General features: G+C 32.6%; 2 protein-coding genes across 2 annotated transcripts; one reads left to right on the top strand and one right to left on the bottom strand.

The window, feature by feature from the left end:
• Nucleotides 1-58: 58 nt before the first annotated feature.
• LOC125061510 (exosome complex component RRP43-like) lies at nucleotides 59-1,402 on the bottom strand. Its single transcript, XM_047666988.1, has 5 exons — nucleotides 1,343-1,402; nucleotides 1,084-1,258; nucleotides 723-1,017; nucleotides 509-638; nucleotides 59-313 (listed from the first exon to the last, which is right to left on the bottom strand). The coding sequence occupies exons 1-5, from the start codon at nucleotides 1,357-1,359 to the stop codon at nucleotides 100-102; spliced, it is 831 nt and encodes a 276-aa protein (XP_047522944.1). The 5' UTR covers nucleotides 1,360-1,402; the 3' UTR covers nucleotides 59-99.
• A 564-nt stretch (nucleotides 1,403-1,966) lies between these two features.
• On the top strand, nucleotides 1,967-3,326 carry LOC125061508 (60S ribosomal protein L31). Its single transcript, XM_047666985.1, has 3 exons — nucleotides 1,967-2,099; nucleotides 2,237-2,470; nucleotides 3,161-3,326. Exons 2-3 carry the CDS (start codon nucleotides 2,247-2,249, stop codon nucleotides 3,309-3,311), a joined length of 375 nt encoding a protein of 124 aa, XP_047522941.1. The 5' UTR covers nucleotides 1,967-2,099; nucleotides 2,237-2,246; the 3' UTR covers nucleotides 3,312-3,326.
• Nucleotides 3,327-14,536: the final 11,210 nt, after the last annotated feature.

The raw sequence follows: 14,536 nt of genomic DNA, 5'->3' as shown, positions 1-14,536 counted from the left end.
TGAATAATGTAACTTTACTATTAATTTTGTATTACACCTATTAAATAAAAACAAGTTCTTGTTATGTAAAGACTGCTTAAAATATTTATTAGTTATTATTTAGCTTAGACAAGTTTCAATGACTTCCTCTATGAGCTTGCTTCGTTTCTTGGCAACCTGAAGTAATTTTTTCTGACTTTCTGTTGGTATATTACCACCTCCATACTTCTGAACACCACAAAGAAGACCTTGGTTCCAGCAGACTATCAGATTTGCTCCAATACCTCCACACATTTCTTCTTCAAATGTGGTTGGATCGGTTAGCACAAGGTTGCTATAAATAATATTTAAATTTTAGGATTATAGAAAAACAAAATTTATTGTGTGTGTGTATTTTATGTAGTTTTCAGCTCCTTGTTCTAAAATTAAACCAACTATTACTCATAATAGGTAATGGCAGATAACTATTTAACAAGCACCAATGTATGTTATAACTAAGGAGTGTCATCTTAATGTATAAATAAAATACCTTTCGGGAGATTGATATATTGCAAAACTTGTTGCTACTGGTAATCCAGTTACTTTTAATGATGTCTTATTACTAATGTCAACTTTTACTTCTTCTGTTTCAACATCAAATGATACAGCAGGCAAAGATACTAAAACAAAAACAAAAAAAACTTTAAAAATACTAATGGCCAAACAAAATAAGGCTTAAGCATGAATTAACAGAACATTCTTACATGATTTAAGACTTGTTATTAAGGTTGTTATGCAAGCATCTATAATACTTCCATCATTATCCAAGCACACCATATCGCAATATAGAACCCATGCTAACTTGTCAGAAACAATACATAAGTCCTTAAGATCAATGCATTTTGAGTTTTTGATAATATCATTAACAGTATTGCTGATTACTTGAGCATAGTCGGATGGAGGTCCTGGCTTAAACTTGGAAGAGCATAAGGGTAATAATTCAACATTAGTTACAAGAAATCCATGATCAGGTTCTTCAGCTTTAGGTGTTGCTAATTCCTGAAATAACAATTAATTCAATGTTTTGTATTACAACACAAAAATCCTTGGCCACAATAAACTTACTAATGTTATTCCACAAACAACAGTGGTATTTCCACATTTAATAAGTGCAGAAGCATCTGCATTACTAATGGCATTGGCGTTTAATTTAATACTTCGCTGTTCGTCAAATTTTCTTCCATCGGGTCTCACATTTAAAGATATGTAGTCATTGAAGTATTTATTAGGATGTATAACCCTGAAAAAAAATTAAAGGTTAGTCTAATGTTTGTTTTGGTTTAATATTTTAGGTTATGTTAGTAAGTACACAACTTGAACTCACTTATAAACGTCTGACATATTTTAATTTTGATGACTTATAAAAAAAATAACGTAAATCAACCTCACAATAAATAGAATTAAACAATTACAACAATATTAACTGTTTTTTTTTTTTTTTTTTGGAGTTTATGGCCTGGTATCTAGACCTTTAGGCCAATTAACTGTTATTATTTACGTTATAATATAGATTATCAATACAGATTACAGAATAATGAATATCCGATGACAAAGTTGCCACTTGCCAGTTATGCATTCGTAATTCGTATTAGTAACTTGGTGTAACTTTCGTTACATAGATTGGCTTGTAAATAATTTCATCATCCGACTAATAGAAGCATTATGGAGGGTTCTTTAAATATTTAATTTTAATTGGAACTTTTAAAGTCCATAACTGAACAGAATTTAAAATATTTTTTTAAGTAGTGAAATGTTTTTTTATTAATTAGGCAAATAGTCATTATAATCCACTAACTTAGTCGTAATGCGATACCTAACTAAGCTCTTTACTAACCCTCAGTTAGCCGATTAAGAAAGGCTAATATTACAAACAAAGCGAATAATAGAAAAACAAACATCTGATAATTCGTATATTTTTTGTACGGATAGCCACAAATGGTAGATGATACTGACTATTGACTACTGATTACTGACTACTGAGGGAAGTCTGTTTTTCATAACTGTCATAGTCATGACATCGACTTAATATTGTAATTGTATGACGTTGACATTTCTTTTTGTATCGGCGCTTGTTCGCTAAGGTGTGATTTCATATTCTAATCCTTAAAAATCCTAATAATATTGATAAAATAAATAAAACTTGTCTCGTAAAATGTGTTAACGATACACCACGAAGTGAGGTTCAATTAATATTTACGAGTGTTGTGTACATTTACAGATTGTTTACAATGGCCAAACCAAAAGGAGAGAGGAAAGGCAAGTCAGCGATAAATGAAGTTGTAACTCGTGAATACACAGTTAACCTACATAAACGGCTCCATGGAGTTGGTTTTAAAAGACGTGCTCCTCGCGCCATCAAGGAGATCCGTAAATTCGCTGAACAACAAATGGGTACACCTGATGTTCGAGTAGACACTAGATTGAATAAATATCTTTGGTCTAAGGGAATTAAGTAAGTAATAAGAGAAAATAGTTTTCTTGTTTGTGTTGTTGAATTGCTGTGTATTAACAGCTCTATAGGAATCAAAAGTTCCTATTATAACCTCTACTGTAATACACTACTAGCCTTGACTTGTGACTCTTAAATTTCGCTTTTTTACTTTTACTGTTTACTAAAAGTATATTTAAAAACATTGTAATAAGTATCATGCATAAAACATAAATTATACTTGTTTGTTAAATATATAATGTGTTAAAAAATGTATCTATATTCTGCATGTGTCAGACTAGAGGTCTTTTTCATTCGGCTATAATATTTAATTTTATTAAAACTGTCCATTTCTATAAGGTTTATTGATTGTAAATTATCTGCAAGAAACTTAAATATTTCTTATTTTCTTTGTTGTTTCTATAACTTGATTACTAACTCGAAGGCCAGTCATCACAATATATCTTCCACACATTGTTTTATATGTTCAGTTTTTAATAGAGATGTACTTTGTCTGTCTTATATTTCAATTTAACCTTAAGATACTTCTTCAGGTTAAACTGACATGAAATATTAGATAATAGTGTTATTACTTAAGATATCAATACTGGTACTGATAGTTATTGATATAATGTAATTATCTATAAAATAATAATAAAAATTTTAATATTAGTTTCCAAAGATGCTCAATTTCATTGTTACTTTTAATTTCAGGAATGTCCCCTTCAGAGTTCGTGTAAGGTTATCCCGCAGACGTAATGATGATGAGGACTCAACACACAAATTGTTTACACTGGTAACATATGTTCCAGTAGCATCAATTAAGGGCTTACAAACCGAAAATGTGGATGCTAGCCAAGAATAAATAAGTTAAGCATAATTCATTGCTTTTAATTTGGTGACCATACAAACCTAAATTGAAACAAGCAGTTTTATATAGGAGTAACTACATTCATAAGTGTAATTGTAAAAGTATAATTCTGCTTTGACCCAAAATTTTAATTTTATAGATAAAATCAAGAAATTGTTAAAATAAAAAGTAAATACCTTAGAAACAATATTTTAATAGACAAAAAAATAGGTGCTTAGCAATTTTAAGTCAGTTTTAATGCAAGTAAAATAATAAGACGGTTATTTCATCTTTGAAAATTGGCCAAGTTGGCATTAAGTATAGCGCCATCTAGTATTTTGATGAAAATATAAAAACATTACAAAATATAAGTACTTCATATTAGGGGCCTCATAGCCTAGCGGTCTTATTAAGTGGCAGCTAGGTGAGGGGTACCGGGTTCGATTCCCGGTTCGAGGGCAAGTTTTAATTTAATTTAAATTTGTTCTCGGCTTTTGGGAGGGTTGTGCGGTACCGGGCGAGTGCCTAAACCGTACATGGAGGACACGGTCGAATTTCTAAAGACAAGCACGAATTATAAAAAATCCTATACTTGACACTGGCTAACGCACAAATCGTGCCAGAGCCATAAAAAAAAAAAGTAGTAGTATATAAAGTATATTAAAAATGCATAGCTTTTATCATAGGAACAATTAATTACAGGCTTGTCAACTTTTATTAAATTTAATTACTAACACATTTAATTAATTTATTGTTCTAAATTATTCGTAATTACAATACTTACCTGATACACATTTTAATTAAACTAGATTTTTTAATTATTACGTACTACGTATATCACTAAGTTCAGAGGACTTTTTAGCAATAGTGATCAGCAAGACACTGCCACATCAAGATACATTACGAAAATGTTGGTTTCGTAAACACTAATAAAAATAAAACAAATTTAAAACAAAAATGCTTTTATATGTAAAATATAAATGGACAATTGCATAACATTCTGTTGAAACATAACTATGATGTTTATGGATAGCAGCGGCTGCGTATTATCTAATAAAACGTACAATAAACCTGTAAATGTTATCGCCGACGGGCTGATACGTGAAATCACGTGTTGGATCAAAGCAGAGTGGGGCCTGAAGTAATAATCTGGAGGGGCCCAGTGTGGAGCACTACATTTAGATACTACCACTATTATTGCATCATTAACCTTTCATAAACTGACAAACTACGACTATACTTTAAATAAAGCTTCAGTTACAGACAAAAGCGATTAATAAATTGAATTCATTATTTACATTTGCAATATTCGTCAATGGATGTCGTTAAAATGGCAACACGTCAATAGACTAATTATATAAAATTATTATCTGTCAACATGCTGTCAATCGCTGATAACCATTAATGCAAAGGTAGGGTACGAGTAATTATGTACACATATAATTATATATATCCGTTTTATTTATTGTAGACCAAAGACAATGTTACGATTATAAACATAATTCATATACAGATTTTACTGGTATGTCAATTGTCAATTGTTTTTCTGCATTACCAATATAGACTATTAGGTAAATGTTTATGGGGTAATATCGTTACTCAGTTGTCCAAGACAGAGTTCGTGCTACTACTACGTATCTAGGTACTAGACATAATTAACTAACATTTTTTTGCTTAAACTACTGGTATAAAAAGGTATTTTACAGAGTCATGTCTTCAAAGTGAACTTTAGGCATATTCTATTACATATAAATCAGCATTTGGGGCCTATTTATCTAGCTCAATCCGGTCCTGGAAACCGCAGTAGCTGCGAGCGACATCGCGTTGCGTGGATATTACGTGTTAGGCCGTTTCAACTGTTCTACTATTCATAATTTATGAGCATTATTTTTTGACGTGTTAACATTATTATGCATTAGCTCTTTGGGAACTTTGACGAAGTATTAAATAGTGTGCTTTTTCTATACTAATATTATAAAGAGGAAAGGTTTGATTTTTTGTTTGTTTGAAATGAAAAGGCTCCGAAACTACTGGACCGATTTCAAAAATTCTTTCACCGTTGGCAAGCTACACTATTCCCGAGTGACATAGGCTATGTTTCATTTTCAAAAATAGGGATGCTTACTAAAACTTGAATAATCTAACCCAAGGTGTAAAAAAATAAACAAAAAACTTCTTTCAATCGTGTGCGCTGCGAAAACTATTAATGATAGAACAAAATGATGTATTACAATTTTTCAGGACACATCACTATCTATAAAAAATGTCGCGACAGCATGTCTCTATATTTTATAGTTACGTCACAATAAGCGTCCTTTTATTAAAATACCACTGCTAGAAAAGGCTCTTTATTCGTACCTAGGTATTGATCCTTATCAAAAAAATTACCAACGTTTCACATAAGCTACAATTTAATGGCATAACCACCAAAAAAGCATGGTTGATTGGTGTTCTCCTGCCTTTTCTCTTGAATAGTTTACTACTATGTAATATAACAAAAATCTTAGCCACAGCAACGCTTGGCCGAGTCTACTAGTATGAAATAAATTGCACTTTTGCAATTTATAATTTTTTCATAAAATATCTACGTTGGATCTCATGGCTTTGTGCAACTCTTAGCTGTGCCTTCGTGCAGACGTTACTGCAGAGTTAGCTTTGAGCTTTCATAATTTCTTATTTGTCTAGCGCAGAGCACTGATTAAGACGACGGTTACTACAGAAACATAATAGTTTAAAAACATAATAGTTTACTAACCATTATGTTTTCGTCAGTATATGATTGCAAATATTAAAGAAAACAACTGAAATAAGATTTGCCAAATTCGCTGGTTTTTAAGATATCTGACATCAAGAAATGTTAAAATTTATACTAGTTTTAGTTAATGTAATGATAATAATTTTCTAAAGAATTACTTTTGTTTAAATTTGGAGATATGAAAGTGGCCAATACACGCAACGATGACCACATGATGAGACGACAATATAATTTTTTTGATGAAACAATTTAATAGTGGTTACGAAATAGGTCCCCTTTGCTTGTTCAGAAACAAAAAAGGGCTTTAGATCGATCTTATATTCGCGTTATAGGAAGTACAATATTCTTCGTTGAACGAAACTTGTGGAGCGCATAAAGTTCATGTTAATTCTAGTAACAGGTTTGCTAAGAGCGTGTCACCTTGCCCAGGTGTAGGCTTGTCAGCCGCAAGACCAACTTTGCGGTGTGCTTCCATTACAGTGCCTAAATCTATTACAGAAGACGCTCCAAATTTGTATCGATTCATCGGAGCTCAAATTCAAATTACGATTATGTAACGTACAAATATATATAAGTATATGGTTATATACATAGTCTGGTCAATTTACACATAATAGTGGTCAAATAACAAAAATTCCCGGAGAGCCAAATATTGGTTTATCTGGGGTTTACCATAACAAATAAAGTTTTAAAAATCCCTAATGATCCTATATGTGCTACAAAAGTTATTCGGGGTCAAAGGTCAAAATTTGAGTTTTTGGAATTTTCTCGAACACCGAACACGGTAAGTTTTATCAAAAAAAACCTTCTTAAAATTCTCTTCAAAAATGGTGTCATGACTAATTCCTAAGAGTTACCATTCCTCCCCAGGTCTCCGGCAATATTTGACTCTCCGGGAATTTTTGTTATTTGACCACTATTATGTGTAAATTGACCGGACTATGTATATAACCATATATATGTTATTTTAAATCTCTATATTGACCGGACTAACAATACTTTATGAAACGCGTTAATTGTTACATTTTTTTTTTCATTTACATTTAAACTTAATTGTACTGAAGGCCGCGCTATACACTTAAACGCGTGAATATAATAAAACTGGTGTGTACATTTAAAAACATTTGCCAGAATTAAAAAAAATAAATAACAAATACTCTTTTTTTAATCATTTGTCAACCCGACGGGGGAGGATTACACGACGTGTTTACGTAAGTTATTGACAAAACAGATAATTTATGAACTTTTTATTTTCGAACGATGTTTCAACACAAAACGCTGCTAATATTAACAAAGCTCGACTTTTTTAAATTCATTATTGCTTATAGTTATAAACTGGAAGTGCAGAAAACCCCAAAAATCACTAAGGGGTTAAAGCCTGAAGCCTGTAATATAATTAATTAAAAAAAAAACAAAACGAAAACATCACAACAAATAGAGAGAAAAAAATCATTTGATACCTTATACCCATTGATATACAAAAAAACCCAAGATGCACAGTCTCGAATAAAAGTAACGCTCGAAAGTGTCCCGAAACACTATTTCTGTCCCTTTCTATAACAGTATGTCTATAACAGTATATGTTACAAGCATATATTATTGCAAAATCAACCTTACGCGAATTGCTTAAAGTTGTTATTACAACGCAGTTTATACGTACATAAAGCAATAAAATTTTGCGACCGACCGTGGTCGGTAGGACAAGGTATTGAGTGGAGTCGAACATGACTTTTTTATTTACAACTATTTAACATAATTTTAAATTTATCCGACTTTTCGGGTACTTTACAGCGTGCGTGGTCACGGTGACTGAAGACAAAAGGTGTTGGATGTTAAAAAGTTGTAAATTTATAATAATACATAACTTTAATCCGGTTAAAAAGTTTTTTCTTTAAATTAAAAAAAAAATGTTAAATTTGCTACCTCCTGACCTACACTTTATATAGCGTAAATATATTTGTCAAAAACTACACACAAAAAAGTTCAAAAATGCATAAATTTATTTATAAAAAAAAAACACAAATAAATAACATCGACTCCACTTATTACACGCGAGACTATTTGAAATGAGCGCACAATTTAGAATGTTGCGTTCATTTTTTGAGGACGTTTTTTAGACGTTGATTGTGTATCTTGGGTTTTTGTATATCAATGCTTATACCTAATATTCTTAAATTTATGCATATACCTACATCCCAGGTTGGCTAAAAGATACCCTTACAGTTTTCGGGTGTTATTTTAAGATTTGAGGGTAAACAATTAACAAGGCGCGGAACAATATACGATGTTGTCCTTTCTCCGTATGTATGTAACAATATTTGCGTAGACTGAACGAAGTTGTAGGTTACTTAGACCTTGTATGCGTTGATTGTTCGACACTGCTTCTCAGGGCTGAGTCGAAATGTTTTCCTTGAGAAGAGAATATCGAACTTGTTAATAGATTGGTATTATTCCACAGTGTCTAAATCAGAGTTCCCCAAACTTTATTGTGTCGTAGACCCCTTGCCATGTTTTTCCGTGTTGGGTAGACCCCCTACTTACCTGATATTGATTTTCTGTAAATTTCTAACTGTAGTGAAGTTTAGTGTTAAAAACTTAAAGTAAAACACATGTTAATTTATACATTTATTAATTGAATTTAAATTAAAACTACTCATAATAAAAGAATTATCTGATATGTAGGTACTTTTATAAATAATGTTTATGTTTTGATATTATAATATAGTATGATGTAAGTAAATAGGTACTATCAGTGTATGTGTTGAGATCCACTACCGTGGACCCCCATTTTCATTTCATGGACCCCCAAATTTTTTTTCGCTGACGTAGACCCCTTGCAGGTTGTCATAGACCCCTAGGGGTCGATATAGACCACTTTGGGAATCACTGGTCTAAATAAACTAAGAACACTAGACTGATGTTTAAATAAGAGTTAGAAGTTGTACACTTATAAAGCGGGTTACATTTAATAACAATAGCGTGGTATGGCATTGTACCTATTTCACATTATGGAATGATAATGCATGGTAAAGTTTCGTAGCGTGCACATACCATTGAATACATGTTTATGTATTCCTGCAAACGAACCGTTGTTTGACTTTCATAACTTAAATTTAAAGTTTGACTAAGCGTACGTATTCTTGAACAGTATAAATAATACGTATGAAACGGTATCACTTAATTAAATCAAATGATTATACCATTTTTTATTGTTGTTGCTGTTAAAATCTCAAAAAAAACGAAAAAATTGCGCTTCGAAGTGTAAACTTTCGGGGATTTCGGATTTACGAATTGATGTCCATGTTTAATTGTAATTACTTTGAATTGTTGTAAATTGTCAAGCGTCATTATTTTAACTGTGTATAAGCTACGCGCAAATAACTCAAATGAAATTCTATACAATGTTCTCCTTATAACAAGTTTATTAATCCATTATCTTTAATAAATATAATGAATACCAGAAAAGAAACAAATGGGGAAAATCTGAAGGCCGGATCTAAAAAGCTACCTTTTTTGTATCTGTCTCGTGGTCATTTGATGTTTCTAATAGGTGATCAGCCTTCTGTGCCTGACGCACGCCGGCGCCGTCGACTTTTTGGGTTAAAGGCATGCCGGTTTCCTCACTATATTTTCCACCACCGTACAAGCGAGTGTTAAAAGCGGGGGTCGACTTCAGGTGGCGAGAGCCGCATGACACTAGGCCAGTGTTTCCCAACGTGGGCCCCACGCCCCACAGGTGGGCAATTTGATTGTTAAGGGGGCAATCGAAATCAGTTGGATATAACAACGTGGAAACTAAGCAGCAAGCATCAAGCGCACAAGAAAAATCTTTGTTAATATTATGTATTTGGAATTTTTCTATGTATTTAAAAATTAACTTATTGTTACGTCATCAATTTCCTAGTGGTTTATTCCTAAAAACTGTCATTTAAATTTCTTCTTACAATTCAATTTTTTTAATGAATAAATTGTATGTTTATTATGTTACATAGGGAGGTTACATAAGAATTTTAGGTAAGCTAAGGTGGGGCATGGCACAAAAAAGGTTGGGAAACATACTCTAGGCGAACACGTCTTTGATTAATCAAGAAAAATAAATAGGTATAGAATGAATAAAAAATGTGTGTGTGTACTAGGTGTACACACGTAAGAAGTGAAACTTCTTTATGACCTTATTTTTCGAAAGCAACTTTACAAATAATATGTAGATTAATCAAGTTAAATTAGATAAAGTTTAACAAAAGGCTTTTATTATCATAGACTTGAATACAAATACAATTATTTCATTTTGTATTACGTTGTAGGGACAAGAACAAGGTGGCGCGTAACCGAATAATGTGACGCGTAACGAAAAAATGTTACACTAAATTTTTTTCCAACCCCGATAAAGAAGTTTCACTTCAAAAAATCCTATTAGTAGTTTGACATAATATTAAAGTAACTAATGTGTCGATGACATGATTTAAAGTACAAGTAGGATCGAAATTATTTTCGCATTTATTTTATAACTATTATAATCTTATGTATATCATGTTCCTCACATCAACACTAACTATGCAAAAACCTCAGTTTTGTTTCGCGCAGCCCGGACTTACAACTACCAATATTCAACTTCACTTGTTTAAGCTATGGCGGAATATGTTTAAAAAGTGTATTAAGAATATCCATAGTGCGAAATCACCTGCATCATGAGCATACCCTACATATACACCTTCACGAACCTACCCTCACTTTTACACCATCACACAACACAGCCAAATTAGGTACCACTTAAATGTATTGAATATTTTTTATTGTTTGTACTCCTTTTGTAAATTTTGAACCTTTTTGTAGTTAAATATTATGTATTCCATCCCTGGCTATATTTTTAGTGTAATTGTTTGTTAAATAAATAAATAGTAATCTTACTTTAGTTGCAAGCAGGAATATTTATGCGGGTTGTACTATAGTGACAAAAGAGGGTACTTACACTGGAGGGTTAAGGCATTATCTCTCGCGCTTGACCGAGCTTCGATCAGTCTCGAAGACTCCTAAGCCTTGTTAGGGTCTAATGATATGAGAACAACTGAGACATCTTATCTAAGCTATTACGGTATACTTCAAAAGGTGATTGCCATAAATTTTCTCAGGAAAGTAACACACATTTTCTTTAGAAATCGTATTTCAGTAGTCGAATAGCATTTAAGAAATTAGGAGCAGTAATTTGAATATAGAACGCATGTAATTATATAAAATTGCAATTGCACTACACAAATGAAAATTTTCTCTATTTTAATGGTAGTTATGATGTTTTACTAGTCTCTTGACAAGTGAAGTTCTTCTGTAATTTGTTGGCTATGAGATTAGTTGCCGTCCATTTTTTTTATTATTACAATAACATTTAATAAATAACCTTTTAAGTAGAAACTTAGTAGTTATGTACCAATTACCTATGTATGTAGTGTTATATTTTAGGTGGTCTAATTGAACTAAATGATTTGACTTGACTTGTTACAGTACGAGATATATAACGTGGTACGCAGATGGCCTGGGTTCTATTCGGCGAACCAAAATTGCTTCAAATAGATAGATACCACATACTAATTGTTACGAGCTAGGGGATCGGATAGAAAATGCTGTATATCTATTCATGGGTTAATTTATTTAAAAAGACACAAATTACACGCAAAAATATACTAATTATGACTGAAAATTCTGTCACTAATTACTTTAATTATGCGCACTTCACACAGTAATTTATCACTGGTCTTCACTATTCGCATTTTATTTCTTCGATGTTAATCTCTCGGAATCGCACTCGAAACTGAATTGAATTGGTCGCGTTTAAACCCTGGGAATAATCTTGAACGATGTTCGAGAACTTTCTAGGCAGGATGGGCACTAAGTAGCGGTTGCACAATTCTAGAACGTACTCTTTATCTCTTTGACACATTGCACCGACCTTGTCCTACGGCGTTCTAGAATGTTCAGTGACTTCGAGAAGGTTCCGATCTTCCCTCTCTCTCGTGTATCAGTCCGTCCTTGTCTCACACCTAGAAAATTCAGTCTAGAATATTCCTTCATCAAAGGGGTATAACTAGTCCTGAACACATGTTCTAAAACTGCTTGAAATAATGTTTCAGCCTCCTGAAAACTGGGGTAACCTTATGCAAATTTAAATTTTCTAATATGTGATTGACCCTCTCCTGAAACAGAAATCACAATTGCTGAAAAGTTCTCTAACTAGTGGAAAAATCTAGAAACATGCAGTCAATCCGTCTTCGTAACAAAATATAGACGCAGGTCGTCCACTTTAAATAATGATTAAGTAAACTGTCTGTCATGTGTGTGTGACCAATGTCTTAAAGGGAGGTTAATCCTTAAAGAATATCTTCAGAAATTAAAATTAAAAATTTCGGGACATAAAAAAAATATTGGTTGTTTGTAAAGTAGGTTTACGATCGAGATGTTTACGTGATAACGTCTTATTGGTGATATAAGTTTTTGGGAAGTAAGGAATTAATGAAGATAACAATTTTTTCAAATTTTAAATTACATCTATCGTTTTATTCACACTTTTGATGATAAATTTCGGGTGTAAAATGACAAGTTTACTTATTCGACTATGATATACATTTTTCTTCATACATTCACGGAATGACTGGCAGCGCTCGAGATGAGACGGGAGATCGGTCCGTCTCTCTCTCGTTATACCTGCGATCGCGCTCGTGAGGTTTTGGTGTGACACAAATTTCTGAACATGTCACCCGACTAAAACGATTTTAAAGACGTTATCACGTCAAAATATTAGTATGCGCCTGTAAACTAAATTATTTTACACAGATATAAATTTTGTACAGATCTCCGTAGATTATTAATTTGAGTGACGACCACCGAATCTCATGGAAGGTGTGGGAAGACAACGTCGTACATATTTTAAACGGGCACGCCTCCATTCGCACAAAGGCGTAATTTATTGTACCGCGTGGAGACGGGCTGCTGAATTATGTCTCTGCGATAGCGACGCTTTTAACTATCTAATGGAGCGATTTACTGAGAGCACCTTGTGCCTATTTACCCGTATTCACAATGGGCCAGGCATTTAATTGGTAGCTATGATTTATTTGTTATAACATATCACTTCAGGAACTTAGTATTTATTTATAATGGAGAAAACGGGCGGTTCATCTGATGTTTAGTAATAGATAAGCCTAGTGGCTAAGCGATCGATTGTCAACCGTCTCAAATCTTCCGAAACCCAGTAGTGGTCCATTTATTTTATCTATTAGCTCGTATGGATAACAGGAGAACAAATTCGTACGGCATGTCTTAGATCGACGTGTACTGTAAAGTAAATAAAAAAAGTGCGTGCGTACAAAGTACACATGTCAGAAGTGAAACCTTTCACCTCTTTGCCAAACTAATTTTAACTCTTGTTCTAATTATACAAACCGAAAAGTTTAGATTTCCGAGACTTAGAGGGAGGGGAAAAGGAAGAAATGTTAGGAATTTATTAAATTTAATTGTCATTAAAATATTAAGTGTCCTAAATTAATACAAATAATAACTTTTTTTAATTTATTAACTTTATAAGAAACAAACACGTGGCATTTTAATTTACAATTCGTAATTTGAGATTTCAATAAATTATTTTGCATAAAATATAAAATACTAATATTTCATAAATTCTCTTTACGAAATTTTAATTTAAAAATAGAATTTCTATAAGGTAATTCGCCCTTCTCACTCTCTCTCAATCCGTCTCAATCGCTCTCACCCATTTCTTCGATAAAAACGCTGCACATATTCGTGACGTTCCGTAAAATTTTTACCCTCATGCGCCTAAAGAAGTTTCACTTCAAAAATATGATTGAAATTAACAATACTTAGGGCCATAATTGTAGTTTATTGCGTTGACATTTTTCTCCAATTCAGATAAATTAATTAATTGGTAATCTACTTAGTCGAACACTCAGATTGTATTTGTGATCATTGTGTTTTAAACAGAGTTCTTTTATAAACGTTTATTGTATGTAGTATAAAGGATCCATGCTTGCCTTATAAAATAAATAAGCGTACTCATACAGAGGAAGCCGCATACCGCGAAGGTTTTGCGCGACAGGACTGGATGGTGCGAAGCAGGACCGTGTCATGGGCATCGTGAACCAGAAACGAAAGCATTGGAAGATTTTGCTCGATTAGGCCAAGGTCGCAAGTAGCGTCATGATCATATGTATGTAGTATTTACAGATGACCAGTATCTATGAGAAATCTATAGTCCGCGCAATGCTAAAGTTTTTATTTAGGATGATGAAAAAGTGTTAATAATAATAAACGCTCGAAATCGACTCTTTCAAGGTCAAAATCATTTATTCATATAGGTAACACTATGTACACTTATGAACGTCAAAAAAGAAATACATATTAGATGCTTCTAATTTTACATTTACTGCCAGTTTTCAAATCAAGGGCGTATCACGGAATAGAAGAACTGGAAAAAACTTTT

This window comes from Pieris napi, chromosome 23, assembly GCF_905475465.1.
Source record: "Pieris napi chromosome 23, ilPieNapi1.2, whole genome shotgun sequence".
Lineage (NCBI taxonomy): Eukaryota > Metazoa > Arthropoda > Insecta > Lepidoptera > Pieridae > Pieris > Pieris napi.
The sequence above is the reverse complement of the archived record's forward strand: the minus strand, read 5'-3'. Positions and strand labels throughout refer to the sequence as shown.